Below are 17,550 nucleotides of genomic sequence, written 5' to 3' on the forward strand. Positions count from 1 at the left end.
CAGAAATAGTGAAATGTGTGATTTTTTTTGTTTTGACCTTACAGCAGTGTAATTTTTACACTTAAATTGACTTAAAAGTGTGTAATTTTTCTGTTGCAGCTGCCTACTTTATATTTATATATACAGGCATACTCAGTTCAGGGAATAAACTTAAATTAACATAAACCTTTGAAAAAACGTATACATGCTTAGCCACAATATCTTATTGGACGTTATTGCAATTTGTGAAGATTTTGTCTGTAACTAGACAGGGCTGCATTTTGATATGTGAAAAGCAAACTGTCAGTCAAGAAAAAAGTGTCCATAAAGACATATTCCTTCAAATATTTGTTTCTTCCTATAGTTTTTATATACACACTATTTTGAAAAAAAGAAGTGCGCCCTAAATTAGTGAGTAACCATATATAGTAACTTCACTGGGCCTGATTTACAGCATAAAAATAAACAGTTTTGAAAAAAGTCGCACAAGTGAAGAAAAAAACAAGCCTAGAGTTAGAATTGACAATTTACATATACATTTCAACTAGTGCCCCATAAAGGGTTAATACTTTTTGTTTTGTTTTATTTTATTCCCCCCTGCTCGTATAACGCAGAAGGCTCTGCGAAAATGTTTAAATGCCAAAGTTTATGAGCCATCACATCCGGTGTTGTGTATTTGCACGCGCGCTTGTGCACGTCGCGTATTGATGACGTCCGAACGCTGATATCGCACACAGACTGATTTAGCACCAAAAGTCCAGTAAGTGGGTGTATTTTACACTTTTATTTTACTGATCTTACAGAGTCGAGGTAAACGAGTCGTTGTTTTAACGTTTGACGACGAGACTTCACGCTTCGGGAACCATTTTTCGAAGCTATCGTCACTGCTACATGTTAGCCATAGCTATTAGCACAAATGGTACAACTGCAAACTTTTCGTGCAACCAGACTGAGCTCAGCCTCAGGAACTTAGTTGATGAACTCCCCTAATCCTCCCTTGTTTGAGATGAACGAGCATCTTCTCACACTGAATGCTGAGTTGTGAGCATTGCGATAACATATGTTTCCTCGAAGAAGAAGACTTTCATATGTGCTGTCACTTGTCAAAGTTAACATCAAAGCTATGTTTTGCACTGCAGCGCTGTCTAATTATTCCTGTCGGTGTAAACTGACTCGGATAAATCAGATTTTATTGTTTTCATCACAGTGTAGCAAATGGTATATGTTCGACTTGACAATATATATTATGTAGGTTAGCAAGCAGCCTGTATTTCATTGGAAACTGCAACACAAACCGAAAAGTCACCTGTGTAGTTGTGGTGCACAGGGTAATGCTTGAGGTGAAATGTAAAGTCCACGTATGTTCTTTAACTGCATTTATATTGACAGTATGTATGATTTTAGAAACTGAACTGAAAAGTACGCCGTGGTTACAGTGGGGCAAAAAAGTATTTAGTCAGCCACCGATTGTGCAAGTTCCCCCACTTAAAATGATGACAGAGGTCAGTAATTTGCACCAGAGGTACACTTCAACTGTGAGAGACAGAATGTGAAAAAAAAATCCATGAATCCACATGGTAGGATTTGTAAAGAATTTATTCGTAAATCAGGGTGGAAAATAAGTATTTGGTCAATAACAAAAATACAACTCAATACTTTGTAACATAACCTTTGTTGGCAATAACAGAGGTCAAACGTTTACTATAGGTCTTTACCAGGTTTGCACACACAGTAGCTGGTATTTTGGCCCATTCCTCCATGCAGATCTTCTCGAGAGCAGTGATGTTTTGGGGCTGTCGCCGAGCAACACGGACTTTCAACTCCCGCCACAGATTTTCTATGGGGTTGAGGTCTGGAGACTGGCTAGGCCACTCCAGGACTTTCAAATGCTTCTTACGGAGCCACTCCTTTGTTGCCCGGGCGGTGTGTTTTGGATCATTGTCATGTTGGAAGACCCAGCCTCGTTTCATCTTCAAAGTTCTCACTGATGGAAGGAGGTTTTGGCTCAAAATCTCACGATACATGGCCCCATTCATTCTGTCCTTAACACGGATCAGTCGTCCTGTCCCCTTGGCAGAAAAACAGCCCCATAGCATGATGTTTCCACCCCCATGCTTCACAGTAGGTATGGTGTTCTTGGGATGCAACTCAGTATTCTTCTTCCTCCAAACACGACGAGTTGAGTTTATACCAAAAAGTTCTACTTTGGTTTCATCTGACCACATGACATTCTCCCAATCCTCTGCTGTATCATCCATGTGCTCTCTGGCAAACTTCAGACGGGCCTGGACATGCACTGGCTTCAGCAGCGGAACACGTCTGGCACTGCGGGATTTGATTCCCTGCCGTTGTAGTGTGTTACTGATGGTGACCTTTGTTACTTTGGTCCCAGCTCTCTGCAGGTCATTCACCAGGTCCCCCCGTGTGGTTCTGGGATCTTTGCTCACCGTTCTCATGATCATTTTGACCCCACGGGATGAGATCTTGCGTGGAGCCCCAGATCGAGGGAGATTATCAGTGGTCTTGTATGTCTTCCATTTTCTGATGATTGCTCCCACAGTTGATTTTTTCACACCAAGCTGCTTGCCTATTGTAGATTCACTCTTCCCAGTCTGGTGCAGGTCTACAATACTTTTCCTGGTGTCCTTCGAAAGCTCTTTGGTCTTGGTCATGGCGGAGTTTGGAGTCTGACTGTTTGAGGCTGTGGACAGGTGTCTTTTATACAGATGATGAGTTCAAACAGGTGCCATTCATACAGGTAACGAGTGGGGGACAGAAAAGCTTCTTACAGAAGACGTTACAGGTCTGTGAGAGCCAGAGATTTTCCTTGTTTGAGGTGACCAAATACTTATTTTCCACCATAATTTACGAATAAATTCTTTACAAATCCTACCATGTGGATTCATGGATTTTTTTTTTCACATTCTGTCTCTCACAGTTGAAGTGTACCTCTGGTGCAAATTACTGACCTCTGTCATCATTTTAAGTGGGGGAACTTGCACAATCGGTGGCTGACTAAATACTTTTTTGCCCCACTGTATATATGCTCTATGCTCAGGGTTAAGTTTATTCTTCATTTTAGTTAGTTGTTATTTAGTTGTGTGAAGGGAACCTGCAAAGTAAGAATTTCATTGTTCTGCGTAACCACTTGTGTTTTGCGGTGTATATGACGATAAACGTCTTGAATATAATGGATTAGTTAATATTTGATGTGAAAATCTGCATATCAGAAATGAATGACAAGGCTGATAGAAAATATATTAAAGGTTTATCCTTTTGTGTTTTATTTTCCATAAATATATGTATTTATTTATTTATTTCTCAAACTGGAATTGCACATTTACAACAACCTTTAAGTAATTGTACTGCCAGTGTTTGGCATGTGGCATAAAATAGGCTTTTCCCCTCTGTAATAGTAGACCGGTACGTAACTACCTGCTATGCAAGCCAAAAGTTTTACTGCACGTTGAATCGCAAATGCTAGAAACATGTATGTATATTATGTTATTTACTGCTATGTCTTTCTTTCAGTGCAGTTAGAATCTCAGATAAGCCATAAAACAAAGCTCCTCGTTGTGCAGTGTGGAATGAGTTTGTTACAGTCTTTAATAGGAATCTGTGTGTTTTTTGTGGTATTTCAATAATGTGATATAGAAGAATGTTTGAATAAACACGCACCTCATTATGTAAAAGTCCCCTATGGAGGAAAAAAACAAACAAATCCCTATCCCTTATATATTTACTTGAAATAAAGGTTTATTATTTATCTCTTTCTTGAATGTCTGTGACATAAATTTACCTTTCCATGTGAAAATGTAGGAAGCAAAGACAGAAAGCAACTTTTGGCCATTTTAATTTATTTATTTTTTTTTAAATTTTTAATTAAAAATTTAAAAAAAAAAGGAAAAAAAAATACAGGACAGATGGACTTTTAGTGCTGTACTGCAGAATAAAGGAAACAGTTAACTGTAATTAGTGTGATCCACACTGCGAAATTCATCCAACATTCAACTTCAGCCATTTCTGGATAGCTGTAGCTTGCAGACATCAGTTACAGTTAGGTTATGCAACTATGTTAAACCAGTGTGTTAATTTGTTTTAGTTGGGTGTTAATATTTAGCAAAAGATTTGCTAAGAAGTTCCTTTAAAAAAAAAATAAAAATCATCCATTAAAAGTAAAGGCAGTCACAAATAAAACAAACCGTTCACGCAGTGCTTAATGCCCGTGCAGACGGTGTGACCATGGGAAGCTGTAAATATGAAAGACTGTCTGTCATGGTCTGCTTTGCTGATTGCTTTTCATTTCCTCATTGACGATGTGTCTCCAAATAAAAGAAACTCCTTCGCACTTCATCGTCAAACTAATGATAGTGCTTTCTATTTATTAATGCCAGTGCCATGCTGCTCTCACTCGCCTGTGCTGAAATGCAATATAAATCATTGTATTTGGTTCTGAATCTAGTGAGGCATGGAAAATTTATGTCTTAATGAAAGAAAAGAGCCTAAATGCTTGCATAATAGGAAAATACATTTAACAATGTGTTTTCAAGGGATTTCAAGCTGGAGCATAACCTTTTACATGTTACTCAGCATCTAAGATTGATCAAAGGAAACCACATGTCAGTTCTTGGAAACTGACATGTGGGAGAATAAAGAATAAGGGAAATTAGTCCAACTGTAATTCTTTCTTCTTCCTCCTTGATCCTTTTCCCTTTTGACCTTAAATCACTTCGCTCTTCCTCCTTCCACCAAATAAAGTGTTACCGATTACGTTGCCCAGTTTCTGTTGACATTATGACACATCTTTTAAATGCCGTTAACTGTTTTGACAGGAGATGTCGTCTTTTTGCGGCACCGGCGATGACTTTCAAGATGCAGGTCAAGAGACCACTGAAAAGCAGGCAAGTGTAGTGCGTGACATGAGAGATTTTTATTTATTTATGTTAAGGTATTTGTATAAACTGAAGTCTTCTAAATGCCTTTCTTAAGCGAGATGGTGATTAAAAACTTGTGAGAATTTGAAAACTGTTACAGTAAAATGCAAAAGACAGGAAGTTAATGCTGCTAAAAATTATAAAATAAAATAATAAACATTTTAATTGAAGTTAATTATTTTGATGCACTTTGTGTTATCCTTGCTAATACAACAGTCACACCTTGGAGCTTAGGATGTATTAACTGAATTAGTTTGAAAAATGACTCACCCACGGGCTAATAAAAGGAGTTGATTGTGTCGGTTTTCTAGGTGTTGCACTGTGTGTTTTAGTAGCTACAATTCCAGAGTACAAGAGACTTGGCAGCAGATTTAGAATCAAGTTTCAGTCACATTTATATTTCTGCATCACTCACTGAATTCCAGTGACAATGCAGAGAGTAGTTTGTTGGTTGTAACTTTACAGCTGAGCTTCATGCGTGATGTTAGTGAGGTAGACGGCTTAATGATGTGCGCGTTTAAAATCTATTGGCCCAGCTGAGGGTTCGAAGGGTGCTGTAGTTAAAAGAATCGGTGAAAACGTTTGTCTTCGTAAACTAAATCTATATAATGTACATTATGGATATATAAAATGCTGTAAGCCTGATTTTTATGTCATTTTTCTAATAAGGTTAATGTATGAACTGCCATGATTGATATGGTTGTAAAGCTGTCAAAAAAGAGGACTTTCATTTTTGGTCTTTATATGCAAATAATTTCCTATGAACTGTTGCTATGGCAATTTGAAGTACTGCTTACAGACATAAATTCCACTGTTAATGTAGTTGCCACATTACTAAACCTTGATTTGCTACAATAAAAAGTGATTGTATCTTGGTATAACATTAAAAGCAAATAGGCTACTGGTAGTTGTAATTTAATTGGTATTTATTTATTCTTTTGTGCCGGGGAAACAAAGCTTCATATTGAGGTGGGGAAAAAAGTATCTGGCTCTTAACCACCCTATCTGTGAATATCTAGTTAATTTTATCTTTATGTGCAAATACCGTTCAATTTTAAGTATCAGCAGACACTGAAGTTCGCCGTGTAAATGTTGTAGCGTTCAAAGTTTAAAATGCAGTGCATGAGTTTTTACTTTTCTTGACGCTGGCTGACGCAACGTGTTCAACTGTTGTTACTCAAGTTACACTTCTGCGTCTGTTACAGGACAAGGACCATCCACGTGTCCTCATTCCTGAGTTATGTCGGCTCTTCTACCAGCTGGGATGGGTGACTGGGACGGGTGGAGGGATAAGTCTGAAACAAGGGTTCGTATGTAAATTTTTAATTTTTTTTCAACTTACAATGCAGAGCATTGTGAAATATTGGAAATGTTGAGGCTTATCCTCTGTTGCTCATCTGTGAAGGATATTTCCTGTTAAAATTACTGATTGGCACACCGTTAATACGAATGTCTTTGGAAACGCCGAAGATGCCAAAAAATATTTTTTGTTGGTGGATGTGTGTGCATGGCAGTGATTCAGGATTCGGTGAGGCTAATAGGGAGTTTGTTATATTAGTTTTGACAGTGTGTGTGAATCTAGGTTAAAAGCAGAAGGCCGTAGTTTTGCTGTAATGAAACAGAATTCAAACCGAAGGCTTTGACAGGTTATTACAAGCATCTTTGAACTATGTTGTCTTGGAAGGCAGCTACAAAGAAAGCACCTCCCATTAGCAAATCTCTTTGAAGAGTGGAATGGCAGACATTTATTTAAGCCAGCAAGGTAACTTGATGAAACTTCCAGTGAAGCCAGATAACCATTCAGCCACAGCTTCATGCACACTGGCAACTCTAAAATGATTTGAGGGAGAGTTTTCCATCTTGTTGAATGATTATACCTTTAGATTCAAATAGAAAATGAGCAGTTGTAAGCTCCACTTTGGATCATTCCTCAAAAAGCCTGCAGTTTGACAGAATAACTATCTTTCAGTTTGACTTTTTTTTTTTTTTTTTTTAACATCATACCCCCCGCCCGCCCGCCAAAAAAAATAGGACACATTTGACGCAGGCTTGTGTCATTACAGATGGAGTATGCCGTGGTAATTTACGGCCATGACATTTATCACCTCAGTGCATTTTGTGATGATAAAAAGAAAATATCACCAAACAACACAAATCATATGTATTGGACCTAATGTTGAATCGATCAGGCAGCCAGAATACATTATGCAGTAGTGTTGTTTTACACAAAAGTGTGTTGTTGTTCGGGGTTTTTTTGTTTGCTGTAAGCGCAGGGCTGAATTTTAAGCTCTTCTGCCTTTTTCTCCTGCCCCCCACCCTCCTCTTCACAGCTGCTTTGGTTTGACTCAGAAATGACTCACAGCCTGAGGCAGCCTCACCGAAACTTGCACTCAAAATCAATAAGCTACTCCTCTATCTGGAAATGTTTGTTGCTAGATAAAGACGGGAACAATGGTTCCATCTACTAGACTCTATTGGGAAATGTCAAGGCACAAAACATTTAAGCAAAAAGAAAGGTTGTTTCAGAGATTTTGAGGGAATCAGCTGAGTTTCTCTATTTAACACTGCCACTTGCATTTGTTTGCATTTCACTCCAGGCTTTGTTCCATCAGGTCTTGTGAACAAGGCTATAGAATACCAGGTTTTCTAACAAAGAGAATGCTGTATTAGGGAAATGTCACATGATATTTACACACATAACAGTTGTGATATTTACACTGCAGTTCAAAGACGGTTCCAAGTAAATGGAAAGGCAGAGCAATAAAGTGCTCCAGCTGAACGGCCAAACTCTGAGCCAACTTTGTGTTTAACTGGTGGAAAAAGAAAAAAGTGAAATTGGATTGCAAAAGTCTTGAACCACCCCTTTTCATATTTTTTGTCCTTGGATATAGTTTGATTCCAAGAGACAGACTTTCTTGTACGTCTTGGAAATCATTTGTTCCAATTTCTTTAGGTGAATCTACAAAAGATGGTACAATATAAAGTGATTTTGCACCCGTGACGTGATTTCTTAAAAAAGCTATTAAGTGAAAACGTATGTCCACATGGTGCGCAGTGTCATTTAAAAAATTTGAGTAAACTGGACAAGTAAAGGACAAAAGAAGCAGCTGGCTTAAAAATGCAAGCAGATGATATTCAGCAGATAAACATTTTTTTTGAGTCATGTCCTTAGGAAATAGGAAAAGCAAAGACTTGATGCAGGAACTTGGAGATGCCTCTAGCCCTCAGTTGGTCCATCTAGTGTTTGCAGAAGACTCGTCAGAAATGGTTCTTAAGAAAGGGAAAGGGTGGAGAAAAAAAGGCTGTGGTATACAGGAAGTGGACTAAAAATGCATGGGGACAGCTACAGCATTGTCTTCTGCCATCTGTAAAACACAGTGGAGGCTGTGTCTTGGTTCAGGGCTGCATTTGAGCCAGTGGTGTTGGAGATTGTGCCAAAATTGATGGAATTATGAACATGGAAAAGTAACGTCAAATTTTGAGCCGCCATGCAATACCTTCTAAATTTAAGTTACTAGTTTTTTTTTTTCTGACGTGGAAACCCTTAGTTTCTCATGGAGTTATGAAGAAATAACTTCTAGGTTCACATCAGAAGGATGTACTACGTTATCCTCATGATATTAACTGTATTTGCTGTAAAACTTACAGAGACCAGATCTACATTGCACCATCAGGTGTTCAGAAAGAGAGAATCCAGGTGAGGAGACTGTAAGTGGTGTGAAACTTTGTTCTGCCCAATAGAGAGCAGATTGATGTGAGTGATCAACAGTTTTGAAACTCTGTTCTTCAGCCAGAAGATATGTTTGTTTGTGACATGGAGGAGAGGGACATCAGCTGTCCTCCTGCCTGGAAGACATTGAAGAAGAGCCAGTGCACACCACTTTTTATGAACGCCTATACTATGAGAGGTTAGTCGCTCTTTGCACAATGCTTACCACCCACGTTAGCCACTATTTGCATACACCAATTAAAAAAAGAAAAAGATCTGTAAGTGATCTTTTAAATGAAGCAGTTCTTTTAGTCTGAGTGATGATTTAGTACAGCACACAGAAAAAAGAAAATACTTCTTTAATTACAGATGTTTTCTAATTTAAAAAGCTAAATGAAATGTGGGAGTGGTGCATGCTCCTGATTCATGTACTAAATGCTGTGATTATGTTCACTTAAGTGGGTACACCGTTTTGTCATGGAAACAAAATTCAATTGTAGAAAACCATAAACTCTCAAGAAGTTTGTTCTGTTTTTATTTATTTTAAGTCAAGTTTCCTTTTGTTTGTTTGTTTTTATACCCAGAAAGGTTTCTCTTTTAGAGATTAAATGTGAATTGACGAGCACAAGATTGTCTACAAAATAAATGTCTTCCATATGGAACAGATTTTATTAGCAAGCAGACAAGCTCAGACTCATGAAAGCAGTATTTAATAAAGGAATTGTAATAAGAAGCCAACCTTTAATGAAATAGCCTACCCTATAATAACTTTAAAAGAGATCCACAACATAAAACTATTACAGTTTAAGTTGTAACTTAAGCATAGTTTAACTTGAGGTCATTGTTAGGGGAAGGGTACAACTTTTTATTTTATTTTAAATTATCGTTTGCGAAAGACTGTACCAATAGACAACACTCACACATCAAAATCTCCTCTTCCTTTGCTAAAATACAGGGGCACAGGCAGTTATACACACCCACTCGAAGGCTGCTGTCATGGCAACGCTGCTCTATCCTGGCAAAGAGTTCAGGATAACACACCAGGAGATGATCAAGGGGATTCGTAAGGGCACCTCAGGCACAAACTATCGGTATGTAATCAAGCAGCAAGGATTAGTGAAGTCCAACGAGCTTCTAAGCATTTATTTATTTATTTATTTTCTCATGGTGTAACAAAGTTGTTATGCAAATATGGTCACGGAAAAGGAGTAGAAACACAAACTTGAATGAAGTGGTTGACACTAGATATGTTAAACTTGAGGCTACGTATAGACCAGGGGTCAGCAACCTTGAACACCCAAAGAGCCATTTGGACCCGGTTTCTATGCAAAGGAAAACACTGGGAGCTGCAAATACTTTTTGACATCTAAAATGAAGATAACACTGTATGTATTGTTTTTTACCTTTATGCTTTTTGTGAACAACTAAAGTGTGTTGCTTATGAAATCCATGAAGTGCTACAGAGAAAATTACATTTTATTTATGTAACGAACACATTTTGAACTCTTAAAGAAATATAACAAAAAGGAAAGACACCCAGCTGAACTAAAATGATCCAGCAAACAAAAACTGCTGTGAGCCGCCACCCTTATATCGGAATAAAGCACTATGCTACTATGCAACGGGGCGATCGTGGCTCAAGAGTTGGCAGTTCGTCTTGTAATCAGAAGGTTGCCGGTTGGAGCCCCGGCTCCGACAGTCTCGGTCGTTGGGCAAGACACTTGGGCAAGACACTTCACCCGTTGCTTACTGGTGGTGGTCAGAGGGCCCGGTGGCGCCAGTGTCCGGCAGCCTCGCCTCTGTCAGTGCGCTGTGGCTACAGTGTAGTTTGCATCACCAGTGTGTGAATGGGTGGATGACTGAATGTGTAAAGCGCTTTGGGGTCTTTAGGGACTAGTAAAGCGCTATACAAATACAGGCCATTTACTAAAAAATGAAAAATAAATATTTGTAAAATTCTGCATAAATATTATTTACTTATATTTATTTTACCTGGTAAATGTGTGTGGCGGGGCGTGGTCTGCAGTGCATAATTGGCCAGCCTGGGGTTGAAAGTCTCTGTAAATGCATGGCGTTTCAGCGTGTATACCGGCTTCCGCGAGTGTGACACTTATTTTGAGCGACGAAAAATAATAAAATATAATTTTATTTTTATATTTCAAAATCACAATAATCTTCCAATTTAGAACTACAAGTTTAAAAAGAACTAACACAAAAAATACACTTCAGCTAAGTACTTGTAATTTATTTTCCCAAACCACGCGGAGCCGCAATAGAAGGACTAAAGAGTCGCAGGTTGCCGACCCCTGGTATAGACTATTTATTTTTATGTTATCCAACGTATCCCAAACAAACTCATGAGCTGAGAACAATTACGGTAAATGAAGTGGAAACCTGTCCAACGAGAATGATTAAGTCGAGGCAGGGTTTTGGCACAAGCTCGTGTACTTTCAATCTGGCAGTAGAAATTTCCAGCATTTGCCTAGTAGTTCAGCGAGCTTTCCGTGGAAACATGTTTGGTTTATTGTTTTGGTCGGGGTTAAGAAAAGCATAACCGCAGTATGTGCTGAAGAGGGTTTTTTTTTTTTTTTGTTTGTTTTTTTTAATATGTTGGCTATTTATACATCATCATCTTGCCCATGTTTATTGCCATCTCTTTCCCAATAACCCTGATGTTGGTCAGGAAACCTTTTATGCAGTGTTCATTGTTATGTACTGATAGCTATCTAACCACACAGCTGAATGAATGAAGGAAATTTTGGCACCATGGTTAAACCCTGTTGAAATAGGGTGGCAGCAGATTATATTAAATGATGAACTGTTTAGCTTTTAACATGCTGCACAGGTCTGAGGTTGTTTTGTTTAATCAGCAGTCTAAAACCTGGTTATAAAATGCAAATAAGAGAAACAGCAACTCCTCACAGGGTTCATGCTCAACTATTTTAAGTTCAAAGCTTGATTTACCCTCACTGTGTTGCCTCCTTTTGATTGCCACCCAATCAAAGATTCTGGCAAGCTGATGGCAGCGTCAGCCTCCGAGAACAAGCATATAGAGCATGTATCTGACTGTACTCTGGTGGGAAAAGGGTGAAAAGGAACAACTTTAGCAGTTATCAGCCTTTGTGTCATTTGTCATGTTTACACAGGTATGATGACTTCCTGGTTGTGCCGATTATTGAAAATACACCAGAGGAGAAGGACTTGAAAGACCGGATGGCTCGGGCAATGGAAGAATACCCAGATTCATGTGCAGTTCTTGTCCGCAGGCATGGTGTCTATGTGTGGGGCGAGTCGTGGGAAAAAGCGAAGACTATGTGAGCATTTATTTCACTGCACTATTCCACTTGTTGCTATAAACATGATAAGATATGCAAAACAAGACTTTTGATGAAGTTTTTGACATTTCTAGTATAGTTTGTCAAACTTTCCGTAGAAGGTGAATTGTTAAGATTTGGAGTTTCCATTAGGGTTGTCTTACACCATGAAATTTTAAGTTGTTGTAAGTCATACATACGTTGTCCAATCAGTCCAAAACCTCTTGTGGTTAATGAAAAGATAGCCCGAACATATCTACATATCACTAATGAGCAGTGTTGGGTAAGTTACTTTAAATTAGTAACTTAGTTACATTACTAGTTACTTCTATCAAAAGTAACTCAGTTACTTCAAGTTACTCGTTACTTTCAGAGTAACTAGTTACTAGGGAAAGTAACTTTGGTTTAACTCAGAATTCTCTTGTTAATGTGTTGCTTCCGTAACTGGATACCCAGCAAGATTGCCAGTCTTCTAGCTTGCTTACTTGCCACAAGTGCACTGTGCCACCTACCAATAGAAAGGAAAAAATAATGTGCACATTTCCACGAGAGAAATCCCACGCCTGATTTTATCCTAGCCATTCTATCCTCGCTTTTTACATGCAGCACAAAAAACTGCAGTCGTGGTGCTTTCGATTGTACTCAGAACTCGGAAATTCTGCCTTCTGAATAGGAAGATGTAGGTAAGACCAGACTGCAGATGAGCTGCATACAGAGCTGGACTGGGACAAAAAAAATCGTCCCGGGCATTTTGACTAGAGACCGGCCTGCCATTATAGGAAAAATCATAAAGCCTTTGAATGAAAACAAACACTGTTGTGACTGTGATGTACACTGTTCTGATGGTATATATGTATCAATCTATCAATCGTTTGTTGTAAGACTCAGATAATTATTTTTTTAAAAGTGAGACATTTTAAATGAGAATAAGAAAGTATTTCCTTGTGCCCCCCTTTCCCTTTTAATGCCCTACATGGACCCCTGCCAACACTTTGCTAGACCCGCCCCTGCACAGTTACCAGCTTACTCAGAAGAGCCTTCAGATCTAGATGATGCTTTATGATGAAAAATTTGCATTTTCATTTAACGCCATGCCATCATGAAGAATGGCTTTGAAAAAGGAAATATTTTTGAAACCACTCCCTGAATATAACAGGAAGTTCACTACTTTGAATTTAACAGGTTTTTGCCATTTTCAGACCACAGTCACAAAGGCAACCCTCTGCCAACCTCTGGTTGCTAACGAAAAATGTGTACTCCCAAGTGGTTGCTGGCTTTCATCAGGTGAAATCTGTCTCAAAGATTGGTTTCTGATTATTTTAGAAGTTCCTGCAGTCGGCTATAGTTTGCATGCAAGACACTGACTTTTTTCTGAGTACAAGGGAATGTTTTCCAAATTGATGGAGCATGATGGACTTTCACTTTCAAGGTGAACGTTCTCGGTTTCCAGTTCATCACATTTTTCAACAGTTTCAATACTGCTTGGCAAGCTGTTTGTTTGCCGACAAGTTGGCATATTCCAACCAATCTAGTGGTGACCATAGCCACATGCTAGTGTCCAAACCTCCCCTTTGATCACTGTTCCCAACAACCAGTATGCAACCAGCTGGGTGATGAACACTTTTCCCTCCTGACTGGTTGCCAAATGGTTGCTGACCATTCTCTAGGCCTGTGTGACAGAATAAACACAATAACACCCCATTTTGATTGAATCTTATATACTTGTTCTTTGGTTAGTTTAATCTAAAAGCTTTTGTTATGCTAACTTGTAAAAATTTCGAGGTTTTGTTGCAAGGCATGTCTGTGGCAGCATGGCAAATTTTGTCAATGTCAATATTCACTGATATAGTTTCACCTGTTCTCAACAGGAATTTGGCATTATGTGATAAACATTATCAGAGATACAAATGTTCATTGTTTGTTCTACATTTGATATACAGTAAAATATAAATGGCGGGTGCTCTAAAACGCCACCTAGTGGTTACATGACGTGATAAGCAACTAATTTGTACAACACCCACTTAGACTCCAGGACTTAAGACTTTTACCTGACTGCACAAATCCCCTCTACTAAAGTGCAAAGGTCAGACCATCTCTGCTTATGGCTTTATTTATTTATTTTGTGTCATAATCTTGCAAAAGCATATTAGTTTTAATAATTTCTGTTGTGCTTGCTATATAAAAACTGCAAGCTGGTTTATAATGTAAATCTGACAGGGCATTATACCAGGTCCATCTTATTGACTTTATGAAGACCCTAAAGCCAAAGTTATGATGTTGAATTCTCCTTGAAAGTGCTGAGGCACACTGCACAATATGTCTTACCTACATTATTATCATTAATTCAATTAATGCATCCTCTCCCATCTCTTTTACAAGAGTAGCAATGTTCCTCTGCAGTTTACTCTTTCCCTGTACTGATCAGCATGTTTAATAAATGCACATAGAATTACAGAGTAAAAGACAGCCAAACACTTCGGGTCAAGTCTTGTCTTGACTTGCAAGTCAAACAATAGCCTTAGTCCTTTGTTTTGTTTTGTTTTCTGGAATATATACATGTTGTCAGAAAAAAGAAAATGGTTGGTGGTTGGTGCTGATTGAAAAAAGAAGCACGTTAAAGCCCCAAATACTATGCTTCAGTACATTCATGAATTACCTAACAGTTTGTTTGTGTGTCTGTGGTTTGGGGTGTGTATTGCAACATGTGTTGTCTATATGATCAAGTTAGTTTGATAGCAGAGGCAGCAAATTCACAATGCCCTCACTCTCTGTCTTTGTCAGGGACACATGTTTTAGCAAATACACCGTTGTTGACAAGAGATTCAGCAGTAGCAACCATGACTGGAGTGGGTCTTTCCGCCAGCTATAATAATATAATATAGTAGTTGGGGTCAGATGCAGCAACAAAACTCTAGCACAAACCTGTCGCCCATTAAGCAAAGATGCTCTAACTCTTTAACCCTGGGTACTTGGCTTTCCAAAGTTATGAAAGTGGTTGACCTATTGGACTATTTCTGCTACCTTATGTTATAGAGCTGATTTGCTTTGGAGCAGGTTATGTTCGAGTCAAGACACAAAAGTACCTCTTCCTGGCTAATCAGGTGTCTGGAACACAGCGTCACCATTCCAGAGTGATTCTTCAGGCCTTGGATACAGAACCAAGCAAGTCTGTAGTTTTTATAAACCCTTCACCTGTCTCTGAGCATGAATGACAAATACAAGCTATTGGCAGATGGTGACTTAATTCTTCACATTTATTTTTTTCTGCTGGCTCCAAGCAGTTTTCAGGCTATTCCACTGTAGTTTTGCTGTATAGCAATATCATTCTAAAAAAAACCCCTTGTGACCTATTTGGGGAGGTTTGAAATTTGCAAGTCAGCAAGTTACTGGTTTTAAATATGGTTCTTTTTTTGTTGTTCTTTACTCGGTCTAAGACAGTTTATTATCACCAGGGTTGCAGTTGAAAGAAGGCGGGTGGAAATGTCTTACAACACATTTATTTAAAGACATTCACAGCTGTAATTACAGTCGGAGCCATGGCCATCAATAAATAGACTTTGAAGAAAGTGCTGTTTAAATAGTGTTTCTTACTATTCGAAGGACTTTACACAACAAGCAGTCATCTTAGTTTTCAAATTTTATGCTTTGCTCTTTGCTTGTAAAAATCTGCTGTTCTGCTGCATCTAGATTTTTCTATGTTTGCTATCATAAACGGCAAACACTGCTTCTTTGTCACCATAGCTAGATTGGGAAACCACGGTTGATAACCACCTTTGTGTAACTGCTTAACATGCTGCTACTTGGTTCAGTGAAGAAAGACAAGGAAAGGATACCCTATGTGTACTGAAAAGCATGGCCCCACTTGCCTGTTGAATTTTCTAAAATAAATTATCACAGTGCATTAGTTGATTTTTAGCATAGTACAGAATAGCAGAATGCAGAATTGCATAGAACAGCTACTATTCAAGCTATACTTGCATACTGTACCTTAATTATTATTTTCTTGCATTCTGCCACTCCGTGTATTTAGTGTACACTACACAACAAATGCTGGCTATGTCCTTGTTGAATAAACTGCCATTTCAAAATGAGGGATTAAATTTAATAACCAAGTGTATTGTATGAACACTGGGAATCCTCCTCCTGACTCATTTAGTTTTAATAATTTCTGTTGCATCTTTCCTGTGTTTTCCAGGTGCGAATGCTACGACTACCTGTTTGACGTTGCAGTCCAGATGAAGCAATGTGGACTGGACCCCTCAGCCCTTCCGATGGAAGAAAAAGGAATAGTTTGATATTTGATGGTGCTTTTCAAAGAGACATTTGTGGCAGAAAGGTTAGTGGAGTTCAATCAGGAGAGCAGATTGTAATCATTTGCCTTTCATGCCAGCCTGCTTCAAATTTGATGAAATTTGATGGTAAGGGTAGATTCAGGGTTGAAGGAGATTGAATGCCTGCGATCTGGAAGAATCTGAAGGAACACTGTGAAGCACTGTGGGACAACTCATGAGTGAGCAGCTGTCAAATCAATGTCCTTAGGTTCAAATGTTTCTCTATTCAAGTCTGACTGGACTGAAATCAAGGTCTCGGTGTATGCCAGGCATGAACATCACGCTGCATTTCACTGACTGCTTCAATCGATTTAGAAAAGAAAAAAAAAAAGCCAATAAAATGTGTAATTGTGTAAAATAAGTGTAGGTTTTCTGTTTCTTAAGTTTTCGGCTATAGTTAAATAAAATCCAGTTTTCCTTTCTAAAACACGATCTTTCTCATGTTAATTTTTCAATGCAAGCCCAGGGAGACACCTGACGTTCTGTATATGTAAATAAAGCACATCTTTAACCTATAAAAAATACAGCATAGACAGAAATGGCTGCTCATTTTTCTCAAACACTGTTTACCAAAAGTGACCACATGTTGGATGAAAGAACTCTTTCTGTACCCGTGGACGTTGTTTCGCTCTCACACCACCATTCCAGGAACAGGCATGTGCATTTGTGTGCAGGCATCTCACGGCGTCTGCGGATCCTCGCACAGCATGACTTCAGTCGTCGGCATACTCATTTCTCATGAAAGCCAGAGCTGTTGTTCTTTTAACAAGCTCCCTCTGCTGCCACTATCCCATTGTTTCCACCGCTACACTCATTCAAAACAGAACACTGTCAAATGTGCCGCAGGCTTATTTAAAATTGGTGAAAACAAGAAATGTACAGAAAACATAAACAAAAATATTCTTTTGTGTTGCACCAATGCTGCCAAGACCCCCCCCCCCAAAAAAAAAAAAAAACTGATTAATGAGGATCTCTGGTAAGCTCATTTGCAAAAGAAACCGAACACCAGCCTGTAACACAGAAAATGACATTCTGAAGCTCACAATGTCAGAGACACAATGTCTCAACGGAAATGAGTTCTCTGATTTTTACTTCTTTCTTTCTATGCAGCTGCTGTTCAGTGATTTTTATCTATAAAAAATAAATAAAAAATCATTCGCATTTAAAAACTCAAAAGTATAAAGCAATGTGAAAGTTGGACTGAAATCTGACAATATCATTTTGATAGACTCAGACTGCTCATCCTAATATTATGTATATTATAATTCCCAATATTCATTCCA

At 38.5% G+C, this 17,550-nt stretch overlaps 1 protein-coding gene across 1 annotated transcript; it reads left to right on the plus strand.

Moving 5' to 3' along the window:
* Positions 1-640: 640 nt before the first annotated feature.
* Positions 641-16,697, plus strand: apip (APAF1 interacting protein). The gene is made up of 8 exons (XM_026160792.1): positions 641-739; positions 4,812-4,880; positions 6,119-6,219; positions 8,562-8,610; positions 8,704-8,821; positions 9,578-9,713; positions 11,769-11,936; positions 16,132-16,697. The coding sequence occupies exons 2-8, from the start codon at positions 4,815-4,817 to the stop codon at positions 16,229-16,231; spliced, it is 738 nt and encodes a 245-aa protein (XP_026016577.1). The 5' UTR covers positions 641-739; positions 4,812-4,814; the 3' UTR covers positions 16,232-16,697.
* The last annotated feature ends 853 nt before the right edge of the window (positions 16,698-17,550 follow it).

The sequence above is a fragment of the Astatotilapia calliptera genome, chromosome 1 (assembly GCF_900246225.1).
Source record: "Astatotilapia calliptera chromosome 1, fAstCal1.2, whole genome shotgun sequence".
In the NCBI taxonomy this organism is placed as follows: Eukaryota; Metazoa; Chordata; class Actinopteri; order Cichliformes; family Cichlidae; genus Astatotilapia; species Astatotilapia calliptera.